The following is a 21,802-nucleotide window of genomic DNA, read 5'->3' as shown; positions in this document are numbered from 1 at the left end:
GTAGGAGGAAAGGAGAGGAATAGAGGGAGAGGGGGGAGGAGGAGGGAGAGAAGAGGGGGAAGAGGGAGGGAGAGAAAGGGAAAGAGGATGAGGAGGCGGGAGAGGGAGAAAGGAAGAGGGGGAAGGAGGAGGAAAACTGCCTTGTCTATTCAGGAACCCCATGTACACATCTGTTTTTCCTTCCTCATTCACTGGCAGGGCAGGTACAATAAATGAAAATAAGGCCGGGGAAACAGCACAGTGGTTATACAGTCCTGCCTGAGGCCCTGAGGCCTCAGGTTCAATCCCCAGGACCACCATCCACCAGAGCTCTGTTGGATTTGTTCCTCTCTGATTAAATAAACAAAAAGAAAATGAGGCTTGTTCCACAGCGCTGACCAGAAGCATCTGCCTGACACATGGCTGAGCACCACTCGGGCATCACGCATGCTGAGAACTCACAGGCTGGACCCTTGACCTTTCAGAACGGTGACCTTGCAGTGGGAGATGGCCAGCCGCACAGTGTGCAGCCTTCGAGACCACAGTGCAGAGTCCCCGGCTTTGGCTTTGAGGAGCACTGGGAAGTGACCGTGGAGGAGCTCGCCCTGCCCCAGCTCTCCTTCACTTTCTGTGAGAGACAGAGGTGTGCCCTGGGCTTCGGGGCTGGAACCCAGGGAAGGTGCACCCTGCCAGGAGGGCTTCTCTGAACTTCACACACACACACACCTTTTTTAAAAAAAATATTTACTTATTCCCTTTTGTTGCCCTTGTTTTATTGTAGTTATTACTGATGTTGTCGTCGTTGGATAGGACAGAGAGAAATGGAGAGAGGAGGGGAAGACAGAGAAAGGGAGTGAAAGACACCTGCAGATCTGCTTCACCGCCTGTGAAGCGACTCCCCTCCCAGAAGCCCTAAAACAAACAAGCTGGCCTAGAACTGAGCGCAGACATGACAGCCCAGCCTCCACTGTGGTGGCTGGGTCCCAGTCACACAGGGAACCCACCCAGTGGCCCACACCGGGGCCCTCTGCGCGCTCTGTAGCGCACCATCTGTCTGACCTTAAGTCATCAAGGTCTCCCTACAAGATTCAAGACAACGAAGCTTACTGACAGAACTGTTCCCAGGGGCTGGGTGGAGGTGCACCCGGTCTCAAAGTGCACACATCAGTGTGCAAGAATCTGGGTTCAAGCCCCTGGGCCCCACCTGCAGGGAGGAAACTTGGCGAGCGGTCAAGCAGGTGTGCAGGTGTCTGTCTCCTTCCCTCTCTATATTCCCCCTCTAGATGTCTGTCTCTATCCACTAAGAAGGTACCTAACCTTTGGTTCCCAGAATTCAACATGCTGCCCGAGGCACAGCATACTACCTACCAGTGTGAAGGAGACAGGTATCTTAAAGCGGTCACCAGACTGGAGACTAGATTTAGAAAAAAAAAAATTAAGAGGAAACATTTTATTTAAAGAAAACAAATTAGCTCCCGAGAACATCCATTTCTTGGTGACTACATCTGCTAGAAGGGCTGGAGAAAACAAACAAACAAACAACGCAGAGGCTGGTTGAAGCAGCCGTCATCTGTGAGTGAAAGGACTTCAGGAGTAGAGCAGCCTCTGCAAAGCCTCCTCTCCTGAGTCTTCTCCATCTGAGGACGCGGCAGCCTGCCGTCTCCCGGTTCCACACAGGAGGGATTCCCAGCTTCAGCCGACTCTCAAAGGAGGGGCGACCAGCACGACCCCATCTCCTCGGACAAAGAGCATCGGAATATTCCGCTTTGTTGACTAGGAGACAAGAGAACATTCACTCACATGCACATCACAGTCTGTAAGAGAAGTTTGGTAAGAAAAACAAACGTGGGACTTCATGAGAACAGACTGACTTTAAAAAGCTGGTCACTCTCCTTTTCAGCACAAAGAATCAATCTACTAATTGCTTAGAGAAGGGCTGTTTATCCAAGTGCGCCCTTCCCTTCCTGCACACAGCTAGCGGCAGGCGCACACGTGTGCGTCACAGGCGAGCCCTCTCTCAACGTTCATCCTCCCTGTGACTGGAGATACAGAACTGGGTCTTAACCTCAGAGGACGGAATGATCCACCCATAAACCTGCCAAATGCCCGAGTGGGTCTGGAAATGGACAACCCGGAAGACACAAGACTGGATGTCCGAGTATTTGGACTGTGCTGACTTCCGTGAAAGGCTGTCCACCTAAAACAACTGGAGGAGTGTGCGGAGTGAGCCCACTGGGTATGGGGCACACCCTGCCATGGGGGGGGGGGTCCCCCAGCACCACAGCAGGTTCTATGCAGGCTTGGGGCAGGGGTCTCTCTCGAGTAAATGAAGCTAGCCAACCAGGAGGTGGGCAGTGGGAAAGTGCTGGGCTCTTGAGCAGCATCCAGAGGCTATAAAACGACAACCTCATGCCTGTGTGCGCCAAGAAAACAAGACTTAGGGGCTGACAAGCGCCGAGACTCCGTTTCCTGTAAACACGTGATTTACAGAAAACGGAAACTTATCCCTCGACCACTGGACGCTTGCCAAGGATCTTCCTCCTTCCTCAGATTATAAACTTTTTGCTTGGTTTTGTTGGAAGTCCAGAAATATCCAGAGGAAAAGGAATGAATCACCCAGACAGCCACTGCTACTGTATTAAGCACACACAAGGGGCTTGTCTGCAAGCCAGGAGCACGGAGGCAGAACTCAGGGCTGCACTGCCACAAGCAGCTCACCCAACAAGAGAACTCGCTGTTCATCCTCACAGTGGCTGGTTCTTTTTTTGTTTTGTAACTGTTGTCAATGGGGCTTCCCCACTCCAGGCTGATTTTTCAGACAGACAGAAATGGACAGAAAGATCCCACAGCCTGAAGCTCCAGTCTGCAAACAGTCCGGGCACAGACCAAGCCCCTAGAGCTGTGTCCAGTATGGCAGGGTGGGCTGCTGCCCAGGGGAAGGACTGAGTGCTGGATACTGGGGACATGAGTACTTACATCCACAGGACGAGGCCCTCTGGGGGTTACCGATGAAGCCACTTCTCTATGCCTTACACAAACCAGTTACCTAGTGTGGAGATCGATCACTCTTTTCTATCAAGACAGTTTATGTGGTAGGCTACTGCCTGGGCCAGAGACGGACTCTCATCAAGTTCTTGATGGGGGAGGATCTCAGCTGGGATGACAATCCTGTCCGCATTACCCTGTAGGGGTGGCACTCCCACCGCCAAGTTCTCTGGCTGCCTTGCAATAAATACTGTGTTCAGCTAGCCCCTTAATTATTATTGTTTTTTTCAATAATTTTTTTTATTTATTCCCTTTTGTTGTCCTTGTTTTATTGTTGTAGTTACTATTGTTGTTGTTGGATAGGACAGAGAGAAATGGAGAGAGGAGGGGAAGACAGAGGGGAGAGAAAGACAGACACCTGCAGACCTGCTTCACCGCTTGTGAAGTGACTCCCCTGCAGGTGGGGAGCCGGGGGCTCGAACTGGGATCCTTACCTGGTCCTTGCTTTGCACTACATGTGCTTAACCCGCTGCGCTACCGCCCGACTCCTGTGACTTAATTATTAACTGATGTCACAGCAGTGAGAGGCCAGGCTTGAAGGTGGGCTGTGTTCATGACAGAATAAGCAATTACCTTACTGAGCTGTGCTGCTGGCCTGCAAATTCTCTTAGCTGACAAGGAAGTAATCAAACGCTGCCTGTAGAGCCTGGCTCCTGTGCACCTAAAAGCTTAGGGCTGTGGTGACTTTCTCTCCCTCACGCCCCCAGCATCAGGGTCCCTGCCCCATGGGGGCTCTTCCCACAGTCCAGCTGCGACCCAGATATTAAAGGTGCATCTTGCTGGGAAAAAACTGTCTCATGAAGCTCTTCATGGCTGTGGTTCCAGAGGCACAGAGGTGTCCCCAATCAGACTGCTCTTACAACATGGGACAAGCTGGGCTTTATTTGTATGGCTGAGTTGGTTTTGATTGTTTTTTTAAAACAGGTTCTGACTAAGCTCTCCCATCTTCCCTCGCCCAGGCTCTCAGCAAACATGCCTGCTACACTCTGTCCTGAGTGGCAACTCCTGTTGGTGCTGAATAGACTTGTTTATGGGAGCAGTTCTGAGTCCCTCTCCATGACACCTTGGGCCTTCTGGGTGGGTGTGAGGTGAAGTAAGCGGCCGTGTGCCAAGCCAGACCATGTGTGCGGCATTCACATGGAGAACAGGCGTAGCTCACAGGCCAGGCTCAAGCCTGAAGCAGGAAGCAGAATGTCTGAAATCTTATCTTGGCAAAACAGGTAGGATTACCGCCTACAGTGTAAGTAGCCTGAGGGCTACCGGAACCTGGAGGGTCAGGGGGAACAAAGCCAATGTTACTGCAGGCGCTGTGCTAAACTGGCCGTCAGCAGAGAGCTGCACAAAGAGCTCAGGTGAGGCCCAGCAGCCAGCCCATCAGAGGTAGCAAAGTCAATTGTTTATTTAGACTTCAAACTGTAGGCTACAAAAATACATGAAAAGGTGTGAGGACAAAGCCAAGAAAAACAAACTCAGCCCTGAAGCAAAGTTCAGATGAAGGGTGTGTCCTGGCCCTTCCAGCTAACCAGAGAAACTGGCAAGGTAGCAAGGTAAACTGAAGCTAAAGAACAGACAAGGAATTTAGAAGTCCCTATAAATACCTAGGTGAGAACTTTTGAGATTACTGAGTCACAGATGAGTGAGCAGACAGACCAGATTCAGGAAGCCCTGGGCTCCCACGGCAGGTACACTGCCAGGGCCCACGCTGGGCTAAAGGATGTCGCCACACAAGATGCGGGCTCCTCCAGAGTGGATTCTACTAGTGAAAGACAGAATGCTCATGCAGGTGGAACTCCAGAAAGCAACAGTGCAAGGACTGGTGCTCAAGCCCCAGGTGCCCAGATGCAGGTGCCTGTCTACAAATCCACAATCTTTTTTGCGCTGCCTCCACGGTTATCACTGGGGCTTGGGGCCTGCACTATGACTCTACTGCTCCTGGGGGCCATTTTTTCTCATTTTGTTGCCTTTATTGTTGTTATTACTGCTGCTGTTGTTGGATAGGACAGAGAGAAATTGAGAGAGGAGGGAAGACAGAGAGGGGGAAAGAAATATAGGCACCTGCAGACCTGCATGACTACTTGTGAAGCGACTCCCCTGCAGGTGGGGAGCTGAGGGCTCGAGCCAGGACCCTCACACTGGTCCTTGTGCTTTGTACTATGTGTGCTTAACCCGCTGCTATACCGCCTGGCCCCCACAAGTCCACATGTTTAAGAAGCTCAAGGGAGATGCCAATGCCAGTGATCCTCTGAGAACCAAAGCCTCAGAGAAACAGCTGCATGCCTGTCATCTGCAGCTGTGAAGCAGCATTTAGTGTTGGCTGCTGTCAGGCTGTAAAAGATGCTGTTTAATGAAGGGTCAGGCATTTTGCTGAACCCCCTCACTGGGCGGCCCTATTCCAAACCACTTCATGGAATCCACCACCTCCACCCTAATTCAGCTATGACTTTGCAGAGACCCATGAGCTGGAACCAATCTGTCAGCGTTTTCCCAGCAAGCTGCTTTTGTGAGAGCCCTCACTAATCCTGGCATTCAGACCTGTGCTACCCTCCCTGGCTGTGGGTGGAACTGGGCCTGGCCTCCAGCTGTGGAGGGATTGGATGCCACAGTCAGGTTACATAAGACTGAGATTCCCATCTTTCTGGCGCTTCCTTTGCGGCTTTTGGTCCAACAGCCCCCAGGGAATGGAGTCCTGCCAACAACCTCAGTGCTGTGTCTTATGTGTGTGGACCAAACCCCTGGTGAGCCTGCAAGCAGACACTTCCCCAGCTCAGGCTTCAGCTGAGCCTGCCCCTGTGCCACGCTGGAGCAGAGGACTCACCTGGCTGGCCTGAAGACCTGCCCACAGAAACAATGAGCTTGTAGTCGGTGGGCTTTGAAGCTGCTATGTTTGGGGAGAATCTGTTACATAGCAATAAACAATAAGGTGTTGTTAAGATAAAATGTACACTACTGGGAGTCGGGTGGTAAGACAGTGGGTTAAATGCAGGTGGCGCAAAGCACAAGGACTGGCGTAAGGATCCCGGTTCGAGTCCCCGGCTTCCCACCTGAAGGGGAATCACTTCACAAGTGGTGATGCAGGGGGAGTCGGGTGGTAGCGCAGTGGGCGCAAAGCAGAAGGACTGGTGTAAGGATCCCGGTTCAAGGCCCAGCTCCTCCTTGCAGGGGAGTCTCTTCACAGGTGGTGAAGCAGGTCTGCAGGTGTCTTTCTCTCCTCTCTCCATTTCTCTCTGTCCTAACCAACAATGATGGTATCAGTAATAATTATAATAATAACTACTACAACAATAAAAACAAGGACAACAAAAGGGAAAATAAATAAATACTAAAACAAGCGGTGATGCAGGTCTGCAGGTGTCTATCTCCCCCCCATTTCTCTCTGTCCTATCCAACAACAACGACATCAATAACTACAACAATAAAAAACAAGGACAACAAAAAAGGGAATAAATTAAAAAATTTTTTTTTAAAAAAGTACAATAGTTAGACTAGGGAGCGTTTGAACCAAGTTTCCTTAAGTCTTCCACAATGGTGTGAAAACAAACATCAGCAGCAAACACACCGGGTATCTGAGTGGCAGTGCACACTAAGAATACTTTCTTGTGGGGGGAGGGGGCAGTGGCTTCTAGTCACTGGTGTTCATGAGGACAAACGACTACACTCTACAGACCACTTTTTTCTTTTCTTTTTAAATATTTATTTCCTTTTTGTTGCTGTTGTTTTAATTGTTGTAGTAGTTATTATTATTGTTGATTTCATTGTTGTTGGATAGGACAGAGAGAAATGAAGAGAGGAGGGGAAGACAGAGAGGGGGAGAGAAAGATAGACACCTGCAGACCTGCTTCACCGCCTGTGAAGTGACTCCCCTGCAGGTGGGGAGCCGGGGGCTCAAACCGGGATTCTCACGCCAGTCCTTGCGCTTCGCATGTGCACTTAACCTGCTGCGCTACTGCCTGACTCCCCAGACGGCTTTTTTCTTTAACTACAGCCAGAGAAGGTGAGGCAGTCAGAGAAAGTGCCACAGAAGAGTTTAGGTCGAGCTGGCTCCTGAAAAAGAAGGTGTTAGAGGGAAGCTGAGGGAGGACTGCCTTGGGTGGGCAGTCGTCAACAGTGTGGGGACTGGCAGAGGCAGGAGGGAGTGCCACCAAAGGCCGGAGACCAGCCTGGACAAGAGAGAGTTCCAGGACAGTCATGTCTGCAGCCAGCTGTGTATGGAACCAAGGTGGGTGTGAGGAGGGGAACGCCTGATCAAGGGTCTAGTGAGAAAAAACCTAAAGACAACACACAAACACGAAGACTCAATAATCAGCCACTGATGTCTGATTTAAAGGGAGAAACACCACAGTCTAAACTGAAAAATCCTAAATGAAAAACTGCAATTGAGAGCAGTCTCCTTTGGTGACTACCAGCTGGGTGAAAACACTCCCAAGGAGGAGACACTGACTGACTGACAGCCACCATCAGCACAGTGAGGCGCCCGTCATCTCAGTAGCAGCCTGCGGCCGCCAGTGAACATATCCAGCTAGGAGCTGGCTCTGCAGTTGCATCTGCAAAGACCTCCAGTGCTGATGCGGTTTGATGCCGTAGCCTGCCATCTGAGAGGAAACACATGCAGACAAAGGGAAAAAGGACCTTATACAGGAGCAAGGAGTCAGCAGTGGCTGGAGAGAGGAGGAAAGTCAGGATAAAGAAGAATCCCAACTAAGAGAGGCCTTCCAACACCTACGTGCCTGCCGCCAACAGAAAGGCTTTCCTCCCAACCTCAGCGACATCTCCACAGCTGGAAGAAGTGATTTCATGACTCTCAGCATTTTATTTTATAAATACTTGGGGGAGGGGGGCTGGACGGTAGTACAGCGGGTTAAGTGTACATGGTGCAAAGTGCAAGGATTGGCGCAAGGATGCTGGTTCAAGCCTCCAACACCCCACCTGTGGGGGGGGGGTCACTTCACAAGCGGTGAAGCACGTCTTCAGGTGTCTCTCTCTCTCAGTCTTCCCATCCTCTCTCAATTTCTCTCTGTCCTATCCAACAACAATAGCTGTAACAACAATAACAATAACAACCACAACAAGGGCAACAAAATAGGAAAAATGGCCTCCAGGAGCAGTGGATTCGTGGTGTACGCACCAAGCCCCAGTGATAACCCTGGAGGGGAAAAAAAAAAACTTTTGAGGGCTGGTGGTATTGCAGTGGGTTAAGCACACATGGAACAAAGCACAAGGACTAGTGTAAGGGTCCTAGTTCAAGTCACTGGCTCCTCACCTGCATGCGGGACACTTCGCAAGCGTTCTCTCCCCATCTTTCCTCTCTTGATTTATCTCTGTCCTATCCAACAACAGCAATGGCAAAAACAATAATAGTAACAAAAAAGGTCAACAAAATGGGGAAAAAATGGCTTTCAGGAGCAGTGGATTCATAGTGCAGGCACTGAGCCCTAGCAGTAACCCTGGAGGCAGAAAAAAAAGAGTGGTCCGGGAGGTGGCACAGTGGGTAAGGCTTTAGGCTCTCAAGCATGAGGTCCCGAGTTCAATCCCCGGCAGCACATGTACCAGAGTGATGTCTGGTTCTTTCTCTCTCTCCTATAAATTCTCATGAATAAATAAAATCTTAAAAAACAAACAAAAAAGATTATTATTGGATAGAGACAGAGAAATTGAGAGGCAAGGGGGAGAGGGGCTGGGTGGTGGCACACCTGGTTGAGAATATTTGTTACAATGTGCAAGGACCTAGGTTTGAGCCCCCAGACCCCACCTATAGAAGGAAAGCTTCATGAGTGGTGAAGCAGTGCTGCAGGTGTCTATCTCTCTTCCTTTCTATATTCCCCCTTCCTCTCAATTTCTGTCTCTATCAAATAAAGATAATTAAAATAAAAGGGGGAAGGGAGAGATGAGAGAGGGAAAGAGACTTCCAGAGGCGGGGCTACGGAGCAGCAGCAGCTGTTACTCCTCCTCTCCCAGGTCACTAGGAACACCAAAGGAGAGCACCTGGGACCGCAACAAGACAGCACTGGAGTGACTTCAGGAACCCACCAAATCACCGGTGAGTGCAAACACGTGTGGCTCGTGGACAGAGAGGAGCCTAGGGAGAGATTAAGTGGCTAGTAACAGTCCGGCAGTTTACCAGTTGAGACACCACCTCTTGTCTGTTTCACCAACAAAAAGACTGAAGGGAGGAGAGGACTCCCCTGAGACTCACCAAATACAACTGTGAGTCTCCATTGCTACTGCCCTCAGAATCTGGAGCAGCAGGGGGAAGGCCCTGTGCTGACACCAGGGGACAGAGAACTAGCCAGGAAACTCAGGAGAAGCTCTATACCTCTGTGGCCTAGCAGTGGGGCTGTGAGAGTCTCTTTGCATAACCACTGGATTATCTCTGCCCCACCCTGCTTTGTCTCTTCATCATGACTAAGTGGGGTTTATCCCAGGCATGCAAGGTTGGTTTAACATATGTAAATCAATCAATGTGATCTAGCACATCAACAAAACCAAGACCAAAAATCACATGGTCATATCAATAGATGCAGAGAAAGCCTTTGACAAAATACAACATCCCTTTATGATCAAAACACTACAAAAAATGGGAATAGATGGAAAATTCCTCAAGATAGTGGAGTCTATATATAGCAAACCTACAGCCAACATCATACTCAATGGTGAAAAACTGGAAGCATTTCCACTCAGATCAGGTACTAGACAGGGCTGCCCACTATCACCATTACTATTCAACATAGTGTTGGAAGTTCTTGCCATAGCAATCAGGCAGGAGCAAGGAATTAAAGGCAGACATATCAGAAGAGAAGAAGGCAAACTCTCCCTATTTGCAGATGACATGATAGTATACATAGAAAAACCCAAGGAATCCAGCAAGAAATCATCAGGCAATAAGTAAGGTGTCAGGCTACAAAATGAACATTCAAAAGTCAGTGGCATTTTTATATGCAAACACTAAGTTAGAAGAAGTTGAGGGAGTCGGGCTGTAGCGCAGCGGGTTAAGCGCAGGTGGCGCAAAGCACAAGGACCGGCATAAGGATCCCGGTTCGAACCCCCGGCTCCCCACCTGCAGGGGAGTCGCTTCACAGGTGGTGAAGCAGGTCTGCAGGTGTCTATCTTTCTCTCCCCCTCTGTCTTCCCCTCCTCTCTCCGTTTCTCTCTGTCCTATCCAACAACGATGACAACAACAATAATAACTACAACAATAAAACAAGGGCAACAAAAGGGAATAAATAAAATAAATATTAAAAAAAAAAAGAAGTTGAAATCCAGAAATCAATTCCTTTTACTATAGCAACAAAAACAATAAAATATCTAGGAATAAACCTAACCAAAGAAGGGAAAGACTTGTATACTGAAAATTATGAGTCACTACTCAAGGAAATGGAAAAAGACACAAAGAAGTGGAAAGATATCCCATGTTCATGGGTTGGAAGAATTAACATAATCAAAATGAATATACTACCCAGAGCCATCTACAATTTTTTAAATTATTTATTTTCCCTTTTGTTGCCCTTGTTGTTAATTACTGTTGTTGTTATTGATGTTGTCGTTGTTGGATAGGACAGAGAAATGGAGAGAGGAGGGGAAGACAGAGAGGGGGAGAGAAAGACAGACACCTGCAGACCTGCTTCACTGCCTGTGAAGTGACTCCCCTGCAGGTGGGGAACCAGGATCCTTTGCTGGTCCTTGAGCTTTGCGCCACGTGCACTTAACCCACTGTGCCTACCGCCCGACCCCCTAAAATTTAATGCTATCTCCATCAAGATCCCAACCACAGTTTTCAAGAGAATAGAACAAATGCTACAAATGTTTATCTGGAACCAGAAAAGACCTAGAATTGCCAAAACCATCTTGAGAAAAAAGAACAGAACTGGAGGCATCACACTCCCAGATCTCAAATTGTATTATAGGGCTGTTGTCATCAAAACTGCTTGGTACTGGAACATGAACAGACACACTGACCAGTGGAATAGAATTGAGAGCCCAGAAATGAGGCCCCACACGTATGGACATCTAATCTTTGACAAAGGGGCCCAGACTATTATATGGGGGAAGCAGAGTCTCTTCAACAAATGGTGTTGGAAACAATGGGTTGAAACATGCAGAAGAATGAAACTGAACCACTGTATTTCACCAAATACAAAAGTAAATTCCAAGTGGATCAAGGACTTGGATGTTAGACCAGAAACTATCAGATACTTAGAGGAAAATATTGGAAGAACTTTTTTCCGCATAAATTTTAAAGACATTTTTAATGAAACAAATCCAATTACAAGGAAGACTAAGGCAAGTATAAACCTATGGGACTACATCAGATTAAAAAGCTTCTTCACAGCAAAAGAAACCACTACCCAAATCAAGAGACCCCTCACAGAATGGGAGAAGATCTTTACATGCCATACATCAGATAAGAGTTTAATAACCAACATCTATAAAGAGCTTGCCAGACTCAACAACAAGACAACAAATAACCCCATCCAAAAATGGGGGGAGGACTTGAGACAGAATATTCACCACAGAAGAGATCCAAAAGGCCGAGAAACACATGAAAAAAGGCTCCAAGTCTCTGATTGTCAGAGAAATGCAAATCAAGACAACAATGAGATATCACTTCACTCCTGTGAGAATGTCACACATCAGAAAAGGTAACAGCAGCAAATGCTGGAGAGGGTGTGGGGTCAAAGGAACCCTCCTGCACTGCTGGTGGGAATGTCAATTGGTCCAACCTCTGTGGAGAACAGTCTGGAGAACTCTCAGAAGGCTAGAAATGGACCTACCCTATGATCCTGCAATTCCCCTCCTGGGGATATATCCTAAGGAACCCAACACATCGATCCAAAAAGATCTGTGTACACATATGTTCTTGGCAGCACAATTTGTAATAGCCAAAACCTGGAAGCAACCCAGGTGTCCAACAACAGATGAGTGGCTGAGCAAGTTGTGGTCTATATACACAATGGAATATTACTCAGCTGTAAAAAATGGTGACTTCACCGTTTTCAGCCGATCTTGGATGGACCTTGAAAAAATCATGTTGAGTGAAATAAGTCAGAAACAGAAGGATGAATACGGGATGATCTCACTCTCAGGCCGAAGTTGAAAAACAAGATTAGAAAAGAAAACACAAGTCGAACCTGAAATGGAATTGGAGTATTACACCAAAGTAAAAGACTCTGGGGTGGGTGGGTGGGTGGGGAGAATACAGGTCCATGAAAAATGATGAATGAAATAGTGGGGGTTGTATTGTTAAATGGGAATCTGGGGAATGTTATGCATGTAAAAAAAAAAAAAAAGAAGTAGAAACGCAAAGCAGAAATTGACTGAGTTTGGAGTATGGCACCAAAGTAAGAAAGCAGAAGTACACTAGAGTTTGCAGTGAGTACCTCCCTAATACTTCCTCTCCACTTTTCCAAGCTTTGGGTCCATGATTGCTCAACAATTTGTTTGGCTTTGTATGTTAACTCTCTTTTCAGTCACCAGGTTCCAGGTGTCATCAGGATGCTAGCCAGGCTTCCTTGGATTGAAGACCCCACCAATGTGTCCTGGAGCTCAGCTTCCCCAGAGACCCACCCTACTAGGGAAAGAGAGGCAGACTGGGAGTATGGACCGACCAGTCAACGCCCATGTTCAGTGGGGAAGCAATTACAGAAGCCAGACCTTCTACCTTCTGCAACCCCCAACGACCCTGGGTCCATGCTCCCAGAGGCCCCTTATCGATACAGGCATGTCACATCCTGCTCTTGCATGGATTACTGTCAGGAGGCTGCCACAGCCTGACTGTCCAGCATGGATTTGATAGCTGAATGACAGGGAAAATCACTCACCAGTGAGGAAAACCAAACACTTGCCTGTCACTCAGAGAGTGAATTCTCACTGTGATGTATTTTGTTCTCTAATTGGCTGGATCTGGCAAATAAGTATCACTCTGCAAGCAAAAAAAAAACCCACTATTACAGAAGGCAGACCTCTGGTCCGTGAGATGGCACAGTGGCTAAAGCACTAGACTTTCAAGCGCATGAGGTCCTGAGTTCATTCCCTGGCAGCACATGTACCAGAGTGATGTCTGGTTCTGGTTCTCTCTCTCTCTCCAATCTTTTTCATGCATAAATAAATAAAATCTTAAAAAAAAAAGCCAGACCTTCCACCTTCTGCAACCCATATGATCTTGGGTCCATACTCCCAGAGGGATAAAGAATAGGGAAGCTATTCTTAAAAAAAAAAAAAAAATAGGGAAGCTATCAAGGGAGGAGATTGGATATAGAGTTCTGGGGGTGGGAACTGTACCCTTTAATTCTACAGTCTTGTCAATATTTCCATTTTGTTAATAAAAACTAAAAAAAAAACCTACCATCTGCTGAGTTTGAATTAAAAAGAAAACAGTCACTCTACTGTCTGTGTGAGATCAGAGTTTTTTAAATTTTTTTTTTAAAGATTGTATTTATTTATGAGAAAGATAGGAGGAGAGAGAAAGAATCAAACATCACTCTGGCACATGTGCTGCTAGGGATCAAACTCGGGACCTCATGCTTGAGAGTCCAAAAGCTTTATCATATCACTGTGCCACCTCCTGGACCATGAGATTGGAGTTTCTACATCATATTTCAAGAGGTAAAACAGATGAAAAGATGAGAAAATCTAGATGTTGAGGCATTAAAGAGATTGTGCAAATGTAAAATATACCTCTCATGGAATACCACCTTAAAAAAAGCTACAGCAAGGGGGTTGGGCGGTAGTGCAGCAGGTTAAGCTCACACGGTACGAAGTTCAAGGACCAGCTCAAGGATCCTAGTTTGAGCCCCCCAGGGGATTGCTTCATGAGCATTGAAGCAGGTCTGCAGGTGTCTTTCTTTTCCCCCGTCTCCCCTCCTCTCTCCATTTCTCTCTATCCTATCCAACAACAATAGCAATGACAACAATAATGACAACAAGAGTAACAAGGGCAATAAAATGGGAAAAATGGCCTCCAGGAGCAGTGGGTTCATAGTGCAGGCACCAGGTCCCAGCAATAACCCTGGAGGCAAAAAAACAAACAAACAAAAAGCTACAGCTTACAAAAATGTTACCTGCGTGAGCAAATGCATCTCCTTTCCTCCTTTGTAATTTTCCAGACAATCTCACTAAGACAGCCGCTGACACACAGGTTAAGCTCTTATCCTCCCATGACAGGAGTCACCCACCACCAACGCAAGTTCTTCTTCCCGTAGAACTGGGCCCCCAGGGCCCTCTTCACGCCCTCCCCACAGAGCTCTTTGCTGTGCTGCAACCCATCCCACCCAGGCCAAGTTTTACTTTGTGCTTTCTCTTTCCTTGTTTCTTTTATTGGATAGAGATAGCCAGAAATTGAGAGGAGGGAGGGAGGGAGGGGGAGAGAGAGAGAGAGAGAGAGAGATGCACCTGCAGCCCTGCTTCACCACTTGCAAAGCTTTTCCTCCTGCAAGTGGGGACCGGGGGCTCGAAACTTGGTCCTTGCGCACTGTGAGTTGCCCCACCACCAGGTCCCTCACACCTCGTTTCTCAAGTCCCCTTATAACAATACCCTCCTCATTTAACACGAGGTTTTCTGTATAAGTACCGTGCACCACTAGAACTCCTAACACAATGCACCACTAGAGCTCCTAACACAAGGTTTTCTCTGAAGTTGCGCTAGATCAAAGGTAGTGCTCTCCAGACTCGGCTGGCCAGGCAGCTAGGCACCAGCACTTAAGATGCGCCTAGAAAAGCCACATTGCACTAAGTTGTGGTGATACTACAGTGAGTGGTAGGTAGTACTGCTGGTTCCCAACGAGGAAGTTGTGTCCGTGTCTGCTAAGTGAATCCCCATGCCTGGTAACCCTCATGGAAGTAGGTCAGTCCTTGGACCAGGCCTGTCTGTTCCGAGCCTTTTGCCTAATCTGCTATATGGGGGAGCAGGCAAGCTCTCCCTAAGTAAAAGTTAGACTGTGGGTGTTAGAACAAAGAACACCATGGTCCAGGAGGTGGCGCAGTGGATAAAGTGTGAGACTCTCAAGCATGAGGTCCAGAGTTCTATCCCTGGCATCACATGTACCAGAGTGATATCTGGTTCTTTCTCTCCCCTCTCTCTCTCTGCCCATCATTCTTCATGAATAAACACAATCTTAAAAAAAAAAAAAGGACATCAGGAGGTGGCGGCGACTGGGCGGCTTACTTTGTAGATCTCTTCGTACGTCTCTTCATCGATCTCTATAGTCGTCACAGTCTCTTCCACATCGCCCAGTATCATATTTAGATGCTGGTCATAAGCCTGAAGTGGGAAGGCGAGGAACCAAGGGATTTAGTAAAAGCAAGAAATAAGGCTTACAGATGCAAACGGCTCATTTACAGACAACACACAAAGCTAATTCATATAAAGATTATTCTGCAGTTAGTAACATTGTTTCTTTTTAAAAAAATACTTATTTATTCCCTTTTTGTTGCCCTTGTTTATTGTTGTGTGTTGTAGTTATTGTTGTTGTTGTTATTGATGTCGCCATTGTTGGACAGGACAGAGAGAAGTGGAGAGAGGCGGGGAAAACAGAGGGGGAGAAAAAGATAGACACCTGAAGACCTGCTTCACCGCCTGTGAAGCGACTGACTCCCCAGCAGATGGGGAGCCGGGGGCTCGAACTGGGATCCTCATGCTGGTCCTTGCACTTTGCGCCACCTGCACTTAACTCCCAGTAACATTGTTTCTTCACATCTCATCAACATTTCCTATTTGCTAAGATGATGGCCCAGCAGACACTGTGGTTAACCCTCCCAGTTGAGCTGGGGAGACTGCATAGGGTGATGCAAAAAACAAAACAAAACAAAACAAAACACTTTCACATCTGAGGCCGCAAAGGTCCCAGGTTTGATCTCCAGCACCACCATAAGCCAAAGCTGAGCAGGGCTCTGGGTAAATAAAACAGCAACAGCAAAACAAACAAACCAAAGACATAGGCTTATAAATTCAGGTTACTTCAAAAACAAAAACTGTAAAGGAAATTCTTCCTGTCTTAAATACCACAAAGTAGAGCAGGTCAACTAGGCAAAGCAACACCTTGCCCATTTACAAATTAACTAGGTCTGTGCCTGGACAATCAATAAACGTTGTGGCCCAGAAGCCCAAGCTCCAAAGTTCATACATTTTACTAGGAGCTGAGCCTCCTGAGGGCTTGTTCAGAATCCACTTCTGCTCACTCTGCAAAGTGCTAAATGCTTTGCGAGGCACAGCAAGATAAAGTGAGCCTGAGAGTGACAAGGGGAGCTGCTAGGCACAGCCCACCAAGAGCAGAATCAGAAAGCCAGCAGCTGGCAGGGGGTGGCCAGTGCAGAGAACGAGGGAGTCTCCATGTGGGAAAGAGCCGGACTTCAAGCCCACTGTCTGCAGAGGTCTTTGGCTTTCTTTCCAGGCACCACAGTTCTCGAGATTCACGGAAGGTGGAACCACAACACTGAAAAGCCGGCTGAGGGCAGCATGCCTGGGATTGTAGCCTGGATGTCCCAACTGGCTGTTGTCAGCTCTAGCTGTCGACTCCACCTCTCTGGTCTGAGTTCCCTGCACTGTGAAATGAGGACGGCCAGTGCCACAGGGCTACGGAAAGGACCAAGTGAGACCTCACATATAAAGCACTCAGAAAAGCAGCCTCTGGCAGGAACTGATGACCAGCACTGGCCATTTTAGTTGATGTTCTCTAAGATACTGAGTTTTACCCCTGAGAGGTTAAGAGCAACACTCTGCAATGTGCAGAACCTGGACTCAACGATGAGTCTTAGACATGCTAGTCCTGCACTCTAGTGGCTGAGCTAGTTCCTCATCTGTTCACAACTACACACACACACACACACACACACACACACACAAACAGAAATGTTTTGTTTTTTTTTTAAACTAGAGCACTGCTTAGTTCTGGCTTATGGTTGTGTATGGGCTCGAACCTGGTAGACTCAGGTATGAGAATCTTGCATAACCACTATGCTCTCTCTCCTGCTCTGAGAAATTGTTCTATGAGCTAAAGAAGCAGTGGATTGCTTTGGTGTGTCATGAGATGTGATGCCATGTGATGTGGTGGAATGCCAGGGACTGAATCCAGATCATGAAGCACTGTAGGTAACCTGAGGGTAGAGTAACAATAATAAAAAACTCTGAAAAGTGGCATGTCGTTGAGAAGAGGCAAAACCCATAGTATCTCTCTGTGTAAAAAGTCAGGGACGACTCTCCAGAGAAGACTATATATATATATTACTCAACATCCAGAAAAGTCTTAGGAGCTATCTACTGCAGCAGCGCTTACAGTGCAGGAAGTGGAAGACAGGCCGCATTCCGTGGTCATGTCACGGGCATCTGCATATGGTGTATCTGGATTTCTGTACTGCCACCACAAAGGCCAACACCTTTCCAGGGTGAAACAGGTGTTAAGCTTAAGTACAGAAACACATCTATGGTTGCACATGTGTTTATGTAAGAGCCAGAAGACTGCAATTGTCATTTTAACAGCTGTTACCAAGAGCCTATGGGATTTCATCTTTCACTGTGTATTTCTGTGTTGCTATTAATCTAGCGATACTGTCAAGAACATTTAAGTAAGAAGGAATGATGGGCAGGGGAAACAGCGTAATAGTCATGCAGGTTCAGACTCTCCTGCCGGATCTTCTGATGTCCCAGGTTCAATCCCTTGCACCACTGTAGGTCAGAGCTGAGCAGGGGTCTGGTTTTTTAAAAGCGTTACTTATGGGTTAAGGGCACATGGCTCAAAGTGCAAGGACTGGCATAAGGATCCTGGTTTGAGCCCTGGCTCCCCACTTGTGTTTTTTTAAAAAATTTTTTTGATATTTATTTTCCCTTTTGTTGTCCTCGTTTTTCATTGTTGTTGTAGTTATTATTGTTGTTATTGATGTCGTCGTTGTTGGATAGGACAGAGAGAAATGGAGAAAGGGGAGGACAGAAAGGGGGAAAGAAAGACAGACACCTGCAGACCTGCTTCACCGCCTGCAGGTGGGGAGCAGGGGGCTTAAACTGGGATCCTTCCGCCAGTCCTTGTGCTTTGCGCCACATGCACTTAACCCGCTGCGCTACCACCTTACTCCCCTGGCTCCCCACTTGTAGGGGAGTCGCTTCACAAGCAGTGAAGCAGGTCTGCAGGTGTCTGTCTTTCTCTCCCCCTCCTCTCTCCATTTCTCTCTGTCCTATCCAACAAAGACGTCAATAACAACAATAACCACAACAACAAAACACAAGGGCAACAAAAAGGAGTCAAAGCGTTACTTACAAATAAACAGAAGGGAAAACTATCCTTTATTAAAATTAAAGATCGCTTTGTTAATTTCACATTAGAGAGAGTGTGAAGCCAGAGCGCTGCTCCACCATATGCAGCATCACACAGGGAGCCTCAGCCCCTCACTTGCCAGCTGGACTATCTTCCCAGCTGAAAGAAAACATTCCTTAAGAAACACACCATTCCCATCAAGGGAAAACATGTTGAAGCTGAGTTAGATATAGTTAGATATAGCTTACAAAAACGTGGGTAACTTTCTGTCTTATGTTCAAAACGCGTTACATCTGTACAGTTTAAGACGTATGGGGAGGGGCAGAGGATACGGCCACAGGCCAATGTGAACAGACCAATGAATCTACTTACATGCAACCGGCCCCGGAGCTCTCTGTCATTTCTCATTTTCACGTAAATTCGCTCATCCAGGCTGAGCCTGATGAGATCCAGGGGTTCCTCTACTGTGTTGGTCGTTTGTTGCTGAAGGAGGAGACAAGCTTAGTGTATTAGGAGGCACTGACTACTGCAACTGTAGGCCAGACACTTAACCTCGCTATGCCCCAATCTTCTAGCTGATAAAGTGAGGGTGGCAGTGCCTACCTAATAGTGTGGCAAAGAAAACAAGGCATCTGTGAATGCTTAGAACACTACCCGGCACGTAGTAAGTGCTGGATACTGTGGGTAGTTGAAGCCCTGAAAGTGGATGAAGATTATTCAAGGTGGGCTGAAACCACCACACAGCCATCACACAGCACAACGGTGACTGCTCCTCATACCAGGAAAGCCAACCTGCCTTGAGCCAGTCTCAGGACATGGGCGCCACTCTCCGATATGCTCAGACTTACCTGAATATCACTCAACCATCTGGAAAACATTCACTTGATGCCAAGCACACACGCTAACATGCTAAGCAGGGAGGAAGGTTTGAGGGGAGATTATGTTCTCAGCACAGGGCAGGCTACTGAGAGGAACACCTTCAGTATGCAGGGCGGAATTCTGGCTTAAAGCGCTGACTCTCCAGTCTGGCAATACACCTTCAATTATTGACTTGGACATTTAGTTGGAGACTCAGGGGTCCAGCAGTGGCACACCTAGTAGATAGTATAGCACATGTCACCAGGCACAAGGACCCAGTTCCCACTTACAGGGGAGAAACTTCTCAAGTGGTGAAGCAGGGCTACAGGGGTCTCTCTCTTGCTCTCTCCATGTCCCCCTTCCCTCTCAACTTCTATCCAAATATATATATATATATTTTCAAAAAGACTAAAATCCATAATCAGTTCCTTATCTGTATAAGTACTGAGCGCCAATTGACTGTGGTACTGGAGCTCCAATCAGCTCCTTATCTGCAAACTGAGAATGCCATGACCTTAACGTCACAGATCTAGTGAAGATAAGCTAACGTATTAAAAAATACATTAGCGGGCAAGCTCAAAGTAATTACTAATGCTTCTCTTGATTATAGTTAGAACTACTGGAAACACAGGTTTCTGAAAGGTTGGGGCTAGGATGGCTTGAGAACCATTCATTCTTATGGAAAGCGTGGTTCCAAGTTGCAGATGCTACAATTCCATCCTGACTTCCCTGGGAAAACGACCTCGTCAATGCGTCCTGGAACCCCCCCCCCCCCCCCAGCCCTACCCCACTAGGGAAAGATAGAAACAGGCTGGGGATCTGGATCCACCTGCCAACACCCATATCCAGGAGAAAAGTAATTACAGAAGCCAGAACTCCTGCCTTCAGCAACCCATAAAGAGTTTTGGTCTATATTCCCAGAGGGGGAGAAATGTTAGGGGAAGATAACCAGAGAGGGTTCTGGACTCCCAATTCCACCCAGACCAGAAATCTGGGTTTTTATACCATCACTAAGAGGAAAGATAATGTGAACAACATCAGAGGAAGCCAGGCACTGTTTCACTTATCTGAGAAGAGGGAAAAGGAAGGACGCTGGAAATAGTGATATAGGTATGACTAAGAAAGAAACTGAATACAGGACGGTAAAGATAAATAAAAATGGACAAAACATATATTTAGATATAGATATATGTAGTCAGTCAATGTGTATCAGCGACCTTGGGAGAACTACTGCAGTTTCCACTAGAGAGCGGTGGGGACACAGAACTCTAATGGTGGGTACAATATGGAATTACATCCATATCATTTTATAATTTTGTAAATCAAAGGGGGGGGTAGTTGAAGCCCTGAAAGTTGATGAAGATTATTCAAGGAGTTCCAGTGAGTACACAAGGCTAATGGAAGATGATGACAATATTACAAAATACTACAGAATAGATGCACAATAACTAAAAGTCTACATGAGGAAAAAAAAACCCCAAACTCCTGACCCTCAGCTGGTCCCCTACTGATGTCCTCCTCAATAGGAGCTTGTTACGACCTAAGTCAGTCCCCATTTTCCAGCTCATTTTAGTCGTGAGAGGCTGAGGAGACAGCTTAAAGGCTGAGGTTCCCAATTCAATCCCCAGCATCACTGTAAGTTAAAGTTGAGCAATGCTCTGGTTTTGAGAGATCGATCTCCAAGGCCAGTGAAATAACTCATTTAGACAGTGTGCTGCTCTGCCATGGACAGGACCCAGATTCGAGTCCCCACTGCGTGGAAGGAAGGCTCAGTGGCTGTGGGTCTCTCTCTGCTTGTCTACCTAAAATATGAGAAATACAGCCTTTTGCAAAAATCACGACATTGTAAGAATATATACATGACCACACTACCCTTCCTTTAACTTCAGTCTAGGATGGCCACTGTCCACTCTTTTCACCTTATACCTTTGATAACCGCCTTTTCAAAGAGGTGTCCCAATCACCCAAATCATCCCTTAGTAAAACCTGCATGTGCCAGCACTGCTCTAAGCCCTGCTCTTCCTCACACACCTGTGCATAGATGTAACGTCTATATCTAACAAGAGCAAACGCCAGGCTGTAAAGAAACAAAACCTCAATGGGGTGACAAGCACACTGTCATCCTAACGGAGGTGGAGAGAAGTCCTCTATGATAAAGTGGGTTCAGGAGAAAGAGGAATTAATTCGTGGCTGGAGCAAGCAAGACAGCCAAGGAACGAAGTTTCAGGAAGAAGGCCGGATCGGAGCAACGCCGGGCGGGGGTGCTGGGGTCTGGGGGGGGTTGCGGGAGTCCTGGGAGGGTGCGGGGGTGCTGGGGGGTTCGGGGCGTTATGGCCCTGGGGGGGTGCGGGGTGCTAGGGGAGTCCTGGGAGGGTGCGGGGATGCTGGGGCGTTGTGGCCCTGGGGCTTGCGAGGCTGCGGGCTGTGCGGGGGCCCTGGAGAGTCTGCAGAGAGCAGCCCGGCTGCGCAAGCGAGCAGGCCCGGAGTGAGGGGGAGAGCACTCGGACTAGCGGCCCGCAGCAAACACTCACCTGGTCCACATCGTCCGCCATGTTTCAAACCTGCGCCTTTTCCCGCCTCTCGCGAGAATTCGCTGGCCCTTCTCAGCTTCCGGGAAGCACAGGCGCACACGGCGCCGGAAGTAGACGACTTTCCGCAGCTCGCATTGGTCGGCAGGAGGCGGCGGG

General features: G+C 47.7%; 1 protein-coding gene across 1 annotated transcript; it reads right to left on the bottom strand.

The window, feature by feature from the left end:
• Positions 1-1,398: 1,398 nt before the first annotated feature.
• Positions 1,399-21,760, bottom strand: LSM3 (LSM3 homolog, U6 small nuclear RNA and mRNA degradation associated). Its single transcript, XM_007517074.3, has 4 exons — positions 21,647-21,760; positions 18,630-18,740; positions 15,179-15,274; positions 1,399-1,752 (listed from the first exon to the last, which is right to left on the bottom strand). The coding sequence occupies exons 1-4, from the start codon at positions 21,665-21,667 to the stop codon at positions 1,672-1,674; spliced, it is 309 nt and encodes a 102-aa protein (XP_007517136.1). The 5' UTR covers positions 21,668-21,760; the 3' UTR covers positions 1,399-1,671.
• Between the last annotated feature and the right edge of the window lie 42 nt (positions 21,761-21,802).

The sequence above is a fragment of the Erinaceus europaeus genome, chromosome 21, assembly GCF_950295315.1.
Source record: "Erinaceus europaeus chromosome 21, mEriEur2.1, whole genome shotgun sequence".
NCBI lineage: Eukaryota > Metazoa > Chordata > Mammalia > Eulipotyphla > Erinaceidae > Erinaceus > Erinaceus europaeus.
This window is presented reverse-complemented; position numbering and strand designations above follow the sequence as displayed.